General features: G+C 37.1%; 3 protein-coding genes across 3 annotated transcripts; 2 read left to right on the top strand and 1 right to left on the bottom strand.

Annotated features, from left to right (window-relative positions):
• The first annotated feature begins 111 nt into the window (after nt 1-111).
• On the top strand, nt 112-2,106 carry LOC142551957 (profilin-3-like). Its single transcript, XM_075661493.1, has 4 exons — nt 112-324; nt 986-1,123; nt 1,654-1,795; nt 1,906-2,106. Exons 1-3 carry the CDS (start codon nt 235-237, stop codon nt 1,786-1,788), a joined length of 363 nt encoding a protein of 120 aa, XP_075517608.1. The 5' UTR covers nt 112-234; the 3' UTR covers nt 1,789-1,795; nt 1,906-2,106.
• Nucleotides 2,107-4,448: 2,342 nt separating this feature from the next.
• On the top strand, nt 4,449-8,637 carry LOC142551003 (mitogen-activated protein kinase kinase 6-like). Its single transcript, XM_075660053.1, has 8 exons — nt 4,449-4,697; nt 4,767-4,851; nt 6,600-6,734; nt 6,837-7,061; nt 7,155-7,337; nt 7,499-7,722; nt 8,184-8,229; nt 8,334-8,637. Exons 1-8 carry the CDS (start codon nt 4,624-4,626, stop codon nt 8,424-8,426), a joined length of 1,065 nt encoding a protein of 354 aa, XP_075516168.1. The 5' UTR covers nt 4,449-4,623; the 3' UTR covers nt 8,427-8,637.
• A 327-nt stretch (nt 8,638-8,964) lies between these two features.
• Nucleotides 8,965-10,904, bottom strand: LOC142551958 (protein IQ-domain 26-like). Its single transcript, XM_075661494.1, has 3 exons — nt 10,244-10,904; nt 9,936-10,139; nt 8,965-9,851 (listed from the first exon to the last, which is right to left on the bottom strand). The coding sequence occupies exons 1-3, from the start codon at nt 10,655-10,657 to the stop codon at nt 9,162-9,164; spliced, it is 1,308 nt and encodes a 435-aa protein (XP_075517609.1). The 5' UTR covers nt 10,658-10,904; the 3' UTR covers nt 8,965-9,161.
• Between the last annotated feature and the right edge of the window lie 3,531 nt (nt 10,905-14,435).

Here is a 14,435-nt window from a genome sequence, read left to right on the forward strand (position 1 = left end):
TATATATATATATATAAACATACTTAATGGCGGAATGGAATATGATTGGGACAGCACACAAAAATGGTTTGGGCATTATTAATTAATATATATATTAACTACTATGTAATAGACCATTCCTCACTTCTCCGTTGATTTCATGCTGTATAAAAATATCCCTCCCATTCAAACTCTTTCTCAGCTTATTCGAATTATTGCAGCATGTCGTGGTAATCGTACATAGATGATCATTTGATGGCCGACATCGACGGCTGCCACCTCGCCTCCACCGTTATTCTTGGCATCGATGGCAGCGTTTGGGCCCAGAGCTCCGATTTCCCTCAGGTTGTGCTGCTTTATTCTCGGTCTACCTTCGGATCTATAACTGTCACGGATGTGTACTTGTGATTTTGCACCTTTTGAGCGTACTGTTTGCTTGTTGCTGGTTGTGTAGGTTTTGATTTAGTTGGGTTTGGTTTATTATGCCGCGCGGCGTCGAGTGGTTCGATCCCCACGTGGACTGGGCTTTTGTTTTCTGACAGTTTCTTGATTGAACTTGTGATTACCGGTTATTGTTGGATCATCATTATTATTTGAATGTGGGCAGCAGTCGATCCAGAAACTCAGCGCGACGAGGGGGATAGATAATTAATTGTGTGGCAAACTAAAATTCTTCGACTTTTTTCAGTTGAGGGCCATTTATATGCTCCGCTGTTTACAGTGGATCTTTTGGGGGAACTTTTTAGTCGATCATGCTAGCTGTAATGTTTTGAATGCATATTGGCATCAAGATATACTTCAGTCCATTTCCATGACTATAATTGACCTTGTTTGACGATTTCGAAGTGCCGATATCATCGTTTCTGATCTTACGCGTTGTAGGAAAGTGAGAGCGACAGTTCGTTATAAGATATTTCATTGTTAAAAGTTTCGAGATCCAAGGCATCTGATTTGTTGATGTTGGATGATTATAATTTATTAATATTTTTACTCAATTCAAATGTAGTTTAAAGTTGAGGAGATTTCTGATATCATCAAGGACTTTGGAAGTCCTGGTACACTAGATCCTACTGGATTATTCCTTGGTGGAACGAAGTACATGGTTATTCAAGGTGAGCCCGGAGCTGTCATTCGAGGGAAGAAGGTAACACATTTATATTCTAACATATCTGCTGTGAGCTTGTTAATGCTTGTTTCCCGAGTCCTGAGCAGTGGAAATACATGATGTAGTATTTCTGATGTGGAAGCATTCGTTCAAAATTTTATTGAATGTACAGTACGTAAATTCTGATGGTTGTATTTAAATTCTAGTAATTTTATTCGGCACCAGTTGAAAGAAAAACCAATTTCATTATGAAATTCTCACTGAAATTTTAGGTCGCAATGAAGAATCGAAAATGTTGTATGAACCATGTCGTCGTTTTTAGCACAAGAGTTTGGTTTTATAGGTTTGTAACATGTCATGGGACAAGGCCTTAATAATTTCCTATTTTTGGATTTTTTTTCCTGCCTTTGGGTGCCGGAAAGAATTTGGCAGAGCGGTGCAATCTTCCATTGAATGATTTTCTGTTACTAAACAATCACAAGTTGATGTAGCTTTTTAAGATTTGCCTTTGGCACCACATTAATTTTAGTTGCATTCATTTCTTTAAAGAACGCGCTCATTCATTGCAGGGAGCTGGAGGTGTTACAGTCAAGAAGACCGGTCAGGCCTTAATCATCGGCATCTATGATGAACCCATGACTCCAGGACAATGCAACATGGTTGTGGAGAAGATTGGTGATTATCTTATTGAGCAGGGTCTTTAATTATTTGGTAGGCGTTCTCCATTTTGCTTTTCGTTCATGTTTAATCTTCTATTAATATAATATATTGGCATCCGCAGTGCCTTTTTTCTGAGTTTCTGGTTTTGTAATATTTTTCAGGGACAACGTTTATACAGTGTTTGAAGTACTGGATTCTTGGACATGACAAAAGCAGTTTGATGTTTGGTAAGTTTTCTTGTATTATCCGTGTGTCTGAATCGAATAGCACGGTCTTTGCCTTTTCTATTTTCTAAAATCGTTCTTATGTTCATGTGTCAAATTATGTATTTCTGACTGGTTTTCCCAATGATTTCAATCATACAGACACGTTGATTTCGTAGTTCAAATGAATTGTCTGAAATTAAATGATCACACGGTTAAAACTTTTTCCCTCTTCTTTTGAAAAATTAATTTGGGTTTCACACATTTCTTTTAGCCGTTAAATGACAGCAACATAAATCAAGAAAGGGTGCAGTGGAACGTGATTTTAATAACACTGTCGATTATTGCGCTACAAAAGCACATTCCCATAAAATACGAGTACGGAAATTTGTACAATTCCGGAAGCACTTCCGGCACATTTAAAATAAATTTATAGCACAACAAAAGAACTGTCATTTCTTGGGTTTATGGCTTCACGTTGAAGCTTATAAGCTAATCCTGGTTGGGAATCTGTCTATTCGTTCATGAACAGTTGGATTTGGACAAAAATTGGGAGACGATTGAGATTATTCAAGCTCAGCCCAAACCACTGAAAACTACAAATGAGGCCATTAGAAAAGAACCCAGAATGCCGAAGCAGACGTGTTGTAGAGATGATGAAGATTTTATCGAAGTGACCGTTGCATTAGCTGCTGCAGTTTTATTGCCCCTGCAGAAGTCATCCCACGAGTTCAAGGCATGTTAATAAAACAAAGTCATAAAATGTAGCTCATTCTAAGGAAAAGTGCATGTTTTAACATATTAATTCTATACCCGAATGTCTTGTAGATGCAGTTATCATAGCCTGCCAAAACAGAATAACAAATGTATGTTTTTCCCAAGGAGTAATAAAACACACACCAAAATAGGGCAGGAAGAGAAGATCATGGAACGAGGGATCATGGAAATTTTCAGAAATTATACATATAAATATGGAATTGCTTGTTGTGTCCCCCAAAATCCATTGAATTATCAGACCGTATCCCCATCCCCTCATTCCTGGGTTTCTGAATCTGTCCTAGGACTTGAGATCAACACAAAATGCAAAACCAGAAGTTCAATTACATACTTGGATTCTTGTTTGTCTTGAAACATGCGCCTCCGAAACTACAAGCAATATCAGTAGCTCCATTCTGCTGAAAATAAATATAACTATTAAATGCATTAACTCTCGAATTTTAAGATGAAGATGCATTAACTCTCGAATTTTAAATGCAATATTTCTGAGAATTAAATACTTCAGCACCCACCCTTTTGCTGTCATTTGCTATTGCAACGATACTCCTCCTTCTCCAACGGTTCAATTCTCAGAAAGTAAAGGGTCTGTCTTGAAGCTCGAGTGAGGGAGAAAGGACAGTCAGGTGTGCCGTGCAGTCCGTGTCAGCAGGGAGCGGACTTGAGAAGGTCTTATGAAATGGGTTTAAGACAAAGCGCCTCGAATCGCAGCTTCGTTTGGACATCGAATTAGAGGCATGTCTGTTCCCCAGTCCCCACAATCCACATTTATAAATAAAAAGACAATAAAAACACTGCACGCACTCTTCTTCAATCTCCCTTCCAAACTTGTGATCAAGTCGAGTTCAAATCAATGTCAAATAGGTATGCTTTTGGAAGTATCGATTTTTCAATTAAAGACTAAACAAAAAATCTCTTGAAAATCAACAATCTTAATATTTACAAAATTTCAAGCGGAATCCATAACTAAAGTATCCCTAGTTGCTTTCAGTAATCTTATTAGCTATAATCACTCCTTTTTCGTCGTGTTTGATTCAAAATTGAGCGTACTATTTTGATTTTTTTATGCCAACACAATCTATACATTTTTTCTCAAACAAAATCATCCCAAACAAAAAAATTCAACCACAGATTGTTGTGATATCAGTGAAATAAATGAGGTATCATCGCAACGTTACATAATATCAACAATGAATAAGATGAACGTCAATATTTATTGTGGTTTACTCCAAGATTGGGCGACGTCCACCCTAAACTTCTCAAGAAGATCATTTCTTTATTAATAATTTAAAAAGACAATAGAATTGAGAATACAAAGTATTTTACTAGAACAATCCGATTTTAATACACTTTTTCTACACTAATCATATTCTTTCCAAGGATTTTGCAATGAAGAATAGATTGATATTTATAGATGAAGTTTTGCTTACATAATCAAACCAACCATTTTTGACTAACTCAAATAATGTGTTAATTGTGTTGTTGGATTTCAAAATAATGTGTTTTGAATTCAAATTTGACTTACTTTGAATTCATTATTGGCTTGTAACTTAAGATAATAATCGATAATACTGTTTTACACTTTTATATCTTTATTTATTTTTATTTTTATATTTTGTGGATACGTGTAATCAAGAAAATTCAATTAAATTCATAAAAGCATTCAATTTTTTTATTAATATATATGCAGTGTGAGTTAATTATAGGGTAAGCTGGTTTAACCCGACGGGTACATATCTGGGTGTGACGGAGCCGGGTCATGTTTGAGATGGATATGAGTTGGCGGCTATTTCCATTTAAATTTCTCCCCCACTCGGAAGTCACTTCCCGTTGGGCACAAACATAAGTTCCACTACCCGTCGTTGCAAAACACCACCGGAAGAAAGCGGTCGGAAAACCATCATGAAGATCAAGAAACCTCTCAAAGAACTCAAGCTCTCAGTGCCACCTCAAGATTCCCCAATCTCCAGCTTCCTGTAAGATTTCTATAATTTTCGAATTTTAAATTGAATTGATGCTGATTCATTTTTTTTAATTGAAATGAGGACGGCGAGTGGAACATTTCACAATGGAAATTTGCTGTTGAATCTGAAAGGGCTGCGGTTGATTTCTGATGAGAATGAATCGCTGGTACGTTTATGGCATAATTTATTTGTTAGGTCTGCTTTTTTAAATCATTTGCTGAATATTGCTTTGATTCAGTGTAATTGCTGTGCTTTGTGCAATCCAGGCTTGTTTTCTGTTTCTTTAGCATGTGCACGTGTGTGTAGTTCTCCGTCTACTTTTTGTGAAAAAAATGGAAACTCAACAGCGGAATTAGAAAACTTTAATGGAACTAAATGCGTTTGATACAATCAGCTAAATGGTTTCAATCATATATGATACCCCATGGATGGGCCCATTACCCTTGGCCCATCCCTAGCTCAAAAGGAAGACAAGCCCATCAAGGGCCCATGTATTCTCCTATAAATACCAGGTTTGAGTGTTCAGTTATTGGATTCACTATATTGTTTTCAGCAGCGCCCTTAGCTGCTCCCCCCATATATCCTCAGTCTCTGACTTGAGCGTCGGAGGGGCTACGCCAGGATACTCTCCTGGCCCCCTCCTAACGGTCTTATTTGTGATTTCAGGCCCAGGGTAATTTTGAAGCCCGTGTCTGGATTAGTGACGCTTGCGTGGATCGGACCCTAAATCTCCCGTGAGTATCACTTGGATACCCCATGGATGGGCCCATTACCCTTGGCCCATCCCTAGCTCAAAAGGAAGACAAGCCCATCAAGGGCCCATGTATTCTCCTATAAATACCAGGTTTGAGTGTTCAGTTATTGGATTCACTATATTGTTTTCAGCAGCGCCCTTAGCTGCTCCCCCCATATATCCTCAGTCTCTGACTTGAGCGTCGGAGGGGCTACGCCAGGATACTCTCCTGGCCCCCTCCTAACGGTCTTATTTGTGATTTCAGGCCCAGGGTAATTTTGAAGCCCGTGTCTGGATTAGTGACGCTTGCGTGGATCGGACCCTAAATCTCCCGTGAGTATCAATATACAATATAGTGAGCGTTAGATTTTTTTTCAAGAAAATTCGGCTTTGCTTTGAAGAATATTGCTTTTGAAAGATGCTCATAGGATTCATAACTACTTTTTTTTTTTTAATTCAGAATCTTCAGTTTATTGATGTAATAGATTTATTGGGCTCCGGTTGGTAATGGTAGACGGAAGACCTCGTAGAACCTATTCACATTGATGACTGAGTGCGAAGGACTAGTCGAATAAATACTTCTGCTTTCGTTCTTCAGCTAGCAGCAATCTACTCTATGCATCAGAACACTTCACTGTCCGCCCTTGTTTTAGAAGTTCCGATATTTAATAAGGTTAACCGAAAATCACAGATCTCATATCCAAGTAACAGTTTCTTCCTGGCTGACAATTTTCAATATTTTCTTATAATTCTTCCAATTATTTATGGGAAAGAAAGACTAGATAATCAGGGCATCCTAATCATTTCTAATCTGATCTGTGATGGATGTTTACTTTGGTTAAGGATTTTCCCTTTTTCTTTAAATCGAGGTTGTGCCAATAGTTTCTTTTTCATTTCAATTTTCAACACTCGCATTGCATGAATTAGTATCTACTCTGGTTTCATCATGTTAGTCATAGAAGCTCTCATCCCTTGAGTAACTCCACTCAACTATATGTTCAGTCAAGCACTTGAATTGCTGCAACTTCAATACCACGCAGAGCAACATTTTGGTTAACTATGTTTGTAAAACAATGTAATTTTATTGTCCTTTTCACAACTGAAATTTAATTTTCAATCTGTGGAATTTCACGATTTCTAAAAATCAAATCATCAATATTCTGTCTTGAATTTTTGCATAGCCGTTAGAGGCAAAGGCGATTGATCTTCAATTCTCACTGGAAGATCTTGAGACGATCAAAGTCATTGGCAAAGGAAGCGGTGGTGTAGTTCAGCTTGTACGTCATAAATGGGTCGGAACATTGTTTGCATTGAAGGTCAGATTGCAAGGAAAGCAGAACTGCCACCACCCGAGATCAGGTTCTTTCAGTAGCACCCGTTTGATTTCGTGATGTTTAAGGGATAAGGTGGTGTTGCAGGTTATCCAGATGAATATACAGGAGGAGATCCGTAAACAAATTGTCCAGGAGCTCAAAATAAACCAAGCATCACAATGTCCTCATGTTGTGGTTTGCTATCACTCTTTCTATCATAATGGAGCTATATCTCTTGTCTTTGAATATATGGACCGTGGATCTTTGGTTGATATAATTAGACAAGTGAAGACAATTCTTGAACCTTATCTTGCTGTTGTCTGCAAACAGGTTAGCCAGTATCTTACTATCATATTTAAGTTTTAACAAGTTCAACCTCTCGTTTTGACTTCCTAGCCTATAATATATCATACCTAAATTCAGGTGTTGCAAGGTCTGGTTTACTTGCACCACGAGAGACGTGTTATACATAGAGACATTAAACCATCAAACCTGCTAGTGAATCACAAAGGAGAAGTAAAAATTACAGATTTTGGAGTTAGTGCGGTGCTGGCAACCTCTATGGGACAACGCAATACATTTGTCGGGACTTACAATTACATGGCAGTGAGTAAAATTGACAAACTTCAGTATCGTGTAGAAATGATTATTCATCTTCGTTTCTTTATGACATTTTCTTGGATCATTTGTCATCTAGTGTCATAATAATGCAACAAAGCAAAAATTTCATAGAAAATTGATTGAACTTTTTTCTCAACCTCTCTTAGCCTGAAAGAATCAGTGGAAGCACCTATGACAATAAAAGTGATATCTGGAGTCTAGGCTTGGTGATCCTTGAGTGTGCTATTGGACGATTTCCTTACACAAAATCCGAAGATCAACAAAGTGGCCCAAGCTTCTATGAGCTTTTGCAATCTATTGTTGGAAGTCCACCACCTGCAGCTCCGCCAGATCAATTTTCTCCAGAGTTCTGTTCATTTATCTCAGCATGGTAAGGATCTTGTCATCTAATCGGCTTCATATGGTCACGAAGATCTATTTCCTGAAATTCTTCTCTAAATTTAAAAGCCCCATTCTGCAGTTATCAAAGTTTCTTTTTACCTTTATTTTTGCAAATGGAGTAAATCCTGTTCTCAAAATCTTTTCAATTAACTGATGAGAACCTATCAGATAAGAAGTGATGTTTGATGAAAGAAAGTGGTAAGGTACCGGGTATTTTGAATAACTAGTTGTAATACATCGTCGCCTGATTTCCATCCAAGTCTTGAACCATCTTAAAGAATAACCTTGTCAGAACGTTGAACGAATGAATAATATAAAGACTTAAGAGAACAGTCGACACAAGGTATAACATAGCTGGACTTAAAATTTCCCCTGCGTTTTTCATTCTCTAGAAACCCAGGGTTATTTTTCTTCAAATTATCGTGTCACTTGCATTCTTTGTGTCTGCAGCATACAGAAGGATCCTAAAGACAGAGCTTCGTCTTTAGAACTACTGGTTAGTTCATCAACATACCATCTGCAGTTTATCACAGATATCTTTAGGTAAACACAGTTTTTTTGTGAGCAATTTAACTAACCATGGTTTTGGTACACCCACAGACTCATCCATTTATCAAGAAATTCGAAGACAAAGACATTGATCTTAACATTTTGGTTGGCAGCTTGGAGCCTCCGGTAAATTTTTTCAGATGATCAATGATCCATAATGCTGTTCAGAGTATAAGTGCCATCATATATGTTTGCATCTTTTAAAACCGACACAATCGTCTACTGATTCCATTTTGAGATCGTGATCTTTTTTTTACGCTTGTTATTTGATCAATCTTGGTATACCATATATGCAAGTGGAATGATCTTAAAGCCATCATATTAAAAATCAGGTAGCATACAATATGCTTGTTTAGCGAGTGCCTAGACGGCTCGACGAAGGAGCGATGCATGTTTATTTTATGTTACGTGTTTTTTTTTTCATTTCAAATAAAAGGAAAAAATCATGATTTTAATGTTCATGTATGCTTTACCAAACAAAAAAAAGTGGACAAAATATAACATCCACACGTACCTCAGATAATGAGCTGAATTTGTCCTTTTTTTCGAACAAATTCATTATGTATGTTAGATATCCTTGATTATTTCCAGAGTTTTCTGTCGGGATTAGACATGATTGGTCCCCCACTTCATCAATATTAATTGGACCTATGCAAAAATGTAAATCATGTATAAAAAATGACAAAGAAGAATTTGGCATCTCAAAGAAAGTTTCAAGGATACGAAGCTAACTAGTAAAACTGGCACACGTAGAAAGTTATTTTGCCTAAGCCAGCCAACCAGCCAACCTACCAGTCTACATTGCAATTCAAATTGGTAGAAATGGGCCCCCCACAGAATGGGCAATGTAACGTCTTTCAAACATGTAATATTTATAGTCTACAGACCATTTTCTCGTTTGGGACAAGTCTTTTCTTGGACGAAATTTTCCCGAACAAATTCGGATGACCTACCCAAATTTCCTAGCACAACATTCTTGAAATTAATGGTTTGTTGAACTTGTGAGCATGACCTTTGCATTCGGACCCCACTCAAGCTGTTTCTTGATTCCATTGTCTCATGGAGTGAAAGCCTCCTCTTCGGGCCTGTCTCAGGCCTCTGTTTTGGAGCACTTTGGGACCTCAGTTTTGCGCTGAATGATTGTGTATTCGCCATGTAATTCGGGCTGAAATAATTCTCCACACAAAAACTCTCTGCCGGTGTCGAGGTTGCATTGCACCTACAGGAACTGGAGAATCTTGGCGTGCTTTGGGCAGTGGAAAAATGCCATTCTTCCCCTGTTATGGCCCATTCTTTCTCGAGGCAATCTCGGCCATCGGGTATCAATATCCGGGCCGGAATTTGATTAAGAAATGGAGAAGAAACCGCCTTTCCAGTTGAGTCCTCGGCGGGATCTGATATCCATGTGTCGTGGCCTCTCCGGGACCTTGATTTTGTCCGGCAACCCGTGTCCACTTCCACGATTTTCGGGCTTTCGTCGAATATTTGGATGGCATTTTCAAATGATGCAGAAAGCCTCCGGCTATGCAATGCCATTGGATGCTCATTTCTTGCATCATTGGATTTTTCCTAAAAATGTGAACACATAACAAAATATAAACATAACTTATGAAATAACTCGTGAACTACACTCTAAAGTTTTTCACAACTCACCAGGGGTTTTCGGGCCTCACAAGAAGCGAATGTCTCTTGATTGTCGATGAAGCGTCTTGTTTTCCAGGCCCGAACACTGGCTTGCGCTCTTATGAGGGCTTGCATGCTATAAACTGTGGCCATTGCTTGTCTACGTACCAAATATCCTCTCACCAAAGCTTGAATTTTTACCAGCCCCTTCAAAGCCCGAAGGGCTTTTCGGGCCTGTATGCATTTCAAACGCAATATGTTTCATGTCACGATACGAAACTAACTATACATCTTGTTTTTTTTTCCTTGTTAAAATCAATTTTAATTACAACACGTACCAGGTATCCACGGAAAAGTTTCTGAATCTTGACAGCGGCGGACCTTTCCCTGCCGCCACCAACCACCGAATTCCCTCTTCCCCGATTGGTTAGACGAACCACCGCAACCGCCGCCTGTGCGGCGGCTACAGCTGCGTCAGCAGCTGCCGCCGAAGCTGCGGCCACCGCTATCGCATGCTTGCTCTGCTCATTGTCGGACTCGGAATAGAAAGACCTCAGCCACGCCGCCTCCGCGGGGGTAATATTGGGAGGAATGGTAGTGGGATTGTTGCATAAAACACCGTCGCCACTGCCGGAATGGCCAGAGATCCATCGGTTCCTGTCTTTACTGTCACCACCGGAATACTCGTTCGTTTCTTTTTCTTTGATTTTTATTCCGAACAGGGATTTAAACCACCGCGTCGCTCTTCCCATATTTTCCTCTTTCTGCTTAATTCAAGAATGAGGATTTGCAAACATAGAGTAGGGTGGGTGTTCGAAAACAATTGAGATGGTGGTAAAAATAAATAACAGGGATTCCGGGTTAGAATCTAGGTTGTTTCCATTTTGTACGAAAGCTGCTACAAAAAAAACAGTCTAAAAGAGTAAGGAAGTAAATAAATCTTGTACTGCCACAGAAACGACCGGCGGGCAGAGGGACGAATTGGATATTTGTCTTAAAATTATTTCTCAGGAGCACAATCGTACTTGAATCGGTATTAAAAAATTATATTTTCGGATTGAATCGAGTTAATTTCAAATTTCAATTTTAATAAATTTAAATTAAAATACACCTCTTTTTCTCTGTACATTTCTTCCGACAGAAACACAGCTACGGAGAGCTCGTGAACGTCCGCATTAGGAGACAAAAATGTGCGGCTTTGAACTGATGAAAAGCACTTTACAAATCCAACATGTAAAATATTTCAGGACCAGTAATATAAATTACATCACGTAGTAAATATGATTCAACTAATAACGACAAGAATTTCACCGATATAGCTAAAATGGGAACAATTTGTTTCAATTTTTCAACATCAAAAATAAATAAATAAACAAATATTGGCGCATTGATCCTTAAATGTCAAAAAAAAAATGTCTGAATATTACATCAATGGGTCAACAAATCGTACGATACAATAATCAAAAGATCAGTATTCGTAATCGGAATCTTGAAATAAAGTAAAAAAAAAAAGAAAAGAATAAAATTAACCTAAAAAAGTGGAATGTATAATGGTAATAAAAGGCCTCCAATTGGAATGTAGTGATGGGAGAGTGGGGAGCTTTTCAGGCAACCACTTTGTGGAGCAATGTGTCCTTCAAAACAAAAAGATACCTCAGGATTCTGACACTCTCGTGAATAATTATATGATAATGTATAAATAATAATAATAATAATAATAATATAATATGTTTCCATTAGGGCTTTTTTTTTAAATTTAGGTAAAAAAAAGCTGTGTGAGAGACAAATCTCTTATTTGGGTCATTCATGAAAAAATATTATTTTTTATGTTAAGTGTATTAATTTTTATTGTGAATATCGATAGAGTTGATCCTTCTCACAGATAAAGATTCATGGGACTGTCTCACAAAAAATCTACTTTTAAATTTATATATCTTTACGACAAAATTAGCCTACCATGCTATATTTTATGGGATGGTCCTTGAGCTGCCCGTGGGATCGAATCAAATGCACAAATTTATTTTGTATGAAATATATTATTTATATTTTAAATTTTGATAATTTTTTATTATTATTTATATAAAAATTAAGATTTGTAAAATTTAAAATATATTATTTTATGTGATAAAAAATGTTTAACTTGAACGTTTGATAGTTAAATCATTATTTTAAAATAGAACAATTTGTTCATATTTCAATTATAAAAACATTTCCCATGCCATTCGACTAATGATGATGAATTTGACCGTACAACTAGTACTTGCATGTTTTACGCTCATAAGTTTTGCTTACGCTGCAAGCAATCGAAACAGCAACGGCATGGTCAAATAATACATGCTTTTTCTCTGCACATTTATTATTTTTGAACACAAAAAATAAATAAATAAATACATTCAAAAATATAAGGTACGCCAGATGTGAAGTATTTTAAAAACAAACAAAATCGTCGAAGCAACCGGCGGTTTTGAAAAAGCTACTTCAAATTAGCACTCAATCAAAAATATCTCCAATGAAATCATATACTAAAAATGTCAATCTTCAGTTAAGCTTTTCGTTCCTTTTTGCATCAGGATTTCGTTTTTTTTTTTTTTTTTTTGGATACGGGAAATAAAAATTTTGATAAAAGTTTTAAATATCAAGATTTTAAATTTAAGACGAGATCTGTATTCCTCCAGGCTTAAAATAACAATAAATAAATTGGTTTCCAGATTTCGTGGGTTGGGTGAAATTTTGGGCTAATAAAGCCCAAATATTTAGCCCATGTAAGTATGTAAGGACTTCATCCCTCCGCCAGCGAGTGTAATTAGTCAGGGCTTAATCAGTTAATAGCTGAAATCGAAATTTGCCCGATGGAATTCAAGCCTCCACCAAAGAGGAAGAAAGTAGGTGCCGCAGCTTTCGACACGTAATTGGTCTAATCTTTTGGTTGCGGATTGAATTGACCTGAGATATCTGAACTTTGGAGCAAAATGATGGACTTCGAGATTTTTCAAACGATCGGTGATGTTACCCGATATTACTCGATTCAATTACGAGTTCCTGATCTTGATTACAGCAAATTGGTTGCATCCCTGCTTCGTAAGATGCACGATTTAGTCATACGGACGAATTCCCGATCAATTGATAATTAGACAATGGTATGAACTTCAAGCAAAATGCACAAAAGTGGTAGATGTTTTATTTAAAGCTTCTAAGACGGACATATGACATGGATTTGGTGCGAAAGGTCAAAGCTAGGCGCGGTACGTTGGAGTCAATCACCCAAATTGAAAATACATGAGAATCTGGAAATTTGAAGAGAATTTGTTGTACATGTGAACTTACTAAAATAATAAATCAATGCTTCTTCCTAAGCCATCAGCCTAGGTGCTGCCTTTTTTGGTTTTAATAACTGCGATTCTTGTTTGAAATGGATTTATCACATCTATGTTGATTTATTTTACAGTTTGTGTTGATCCTGCTCCAGGCCTGATTCAAACATGAATTTTCTTCTTTCATCATAACAAATCCACTGTGGCTGATAATTATTAACCACCTCGTCATTATTATTTAATTTATTTAGGACTATCTAGCCTTGCATAGAGAACACATATTTATTTGAGGTATTGATTTCATATTTAATGGTTCATTGTCGTTGTGTTTTCTCGGCTCTCGGCAACCTTCTAGCATAATTAATTCTTCTTTTAGTCAGTAATATATAGTACTTTCACGAGCATGATGAGTTATTACTTTACCTTAGATGATCAATTGTTTTACGGGTTTCTTGATTCTGATAAGTTAATTAACTTTCTCGTGCTTTTGATTACAGCTCCGCTCATTCAACTCCTGGACGTGGTCATGATGCTTATCCATAAATCAACAGCATCTGCATTTTATTTTCATTAGATGCTTTCCAAATGAATAGCACCTTAGCTTGATAACCCTTTGATACCAGTTGCCACAGCTTCCAGGTCTATGGACCCATTAGACATGCAGGTTTGGCTGTTGGCTGAAAAACTATTGAACGTGGCCCTGAAATTCAGCTAATTTTACTGTTGTTGAAGTTGAAAGTTTGATATCAAACAATAACATGGTTCTTTTACTGAAGTTTATAGATTGTTCAAACTTTCCTACTTACAGATGAATCAAATACTCTTACCGCTTAGCTTCGTAAGAGTATTCCCATACCTAAAGTTTAAACCCCCCGTTCTCAAGTTTTGGGATAACTTTCATGGCCGACCAATCGATAATATCGTGTGTGCCGATTTTTCAGCTATGTGTCGAGCTTGACTGTAATATGGGAGTTATTTTCTGCAAATAGTTGCCACAAACTTGTACAATTTTGAAATCCAGATACTTGAGTCAAGCTTGGATTCAAGTGTTGATAGTTAGCTCTCATGAAGTCTGAGAACTATCTATCCACTAATGTCTCTATGATATATAAATGCCTGCGGGATTTCAAGTACTAGTGAATAAAAACAATAATATGTGACTAAAATCATTATTGATGTTTTTTTAGTTAAATCTTTTTAAAAAGAGAATATTTATGTA

Source organism: Primulina tabacum, chromosome 7, assembly GCF_025594145.1.
Source record: "Primulina tabacum isolate GXHZ01 chromosome 7, ASM2559414v2, whole genome shotgun sequence".
Taxonomy (NCBI): Eukaryota; Viridiplantae; Streptophyta; class Magnoliopsida; order Lamiales; family Gesneriaceae; genus Primulina; species Primulina tabacum.

Bases quoted from the DNA above. Each gene is read 5' to 3' on its own strand.
- LOC142551957 (XM_075661493.1), top strand. From the start codon at position 235: ATGGCCGACATCGACGGCTGCCACCTCGCCTCCACCGTTATTCTTGGC. The intron at 325-985 runs GTTGTGCTGCTT...ATTCAAATGTAG, and splicing joins AGAGCTCCGATTTCCCTCAG to TTTAAAGTTGAGGAGATTTC. The intron at 1,124-1,653 runs GTAACACATTTA...CATTCATTGCAG, and splicing joins CTGTCATTCGAGGGAAGAAG to GGAGCTGGAGGTGTTACAGT.
- LOC142551958 (XM_075661494.1), bottom strand. From the start codon at position 10,657: ATGGGAAGAGCGACGCGGTGGTTTAAATCCCTGTTCGGAATAAAAATC. The intron at 10,140-10,243 runs GTACGTGTTGTA...AAATGCATACAG, and splicing joins AACTTTTCCGTGGATACCTG to GCCCGAAAAGCCCTTCGGGC. The intron at 9,852-9,935 runs GTGAGTTGTGAA...TCACATTTTTAG, and splicing joins GTGAGGCCCGAAAACCCCTG to GAAAAATCCAATGATGCAAG.
- LOC142551003 (XM_075660053.1), top strand. From the start codon at position 4,624: ATGAAGATCAAGAAACCTCTCAAAGAACTCAAGCTCTCAGTGCCACCT. The intron at 7,062-7,154 runs GTTAGCCAGTAT...ACCTAAATTCAG, and splicing joins TTGCTGTTGTCTGCAAACAG to GTGTTGCAAGGTCTGGTTTA. The intron at 7,723-8,183 runs GTAAGGATCTTG...TTGTGTCTGCAG, and splicing joins TGTTCATTTATCTCAGCATG to CATACAGAAGGATCCTAAAG.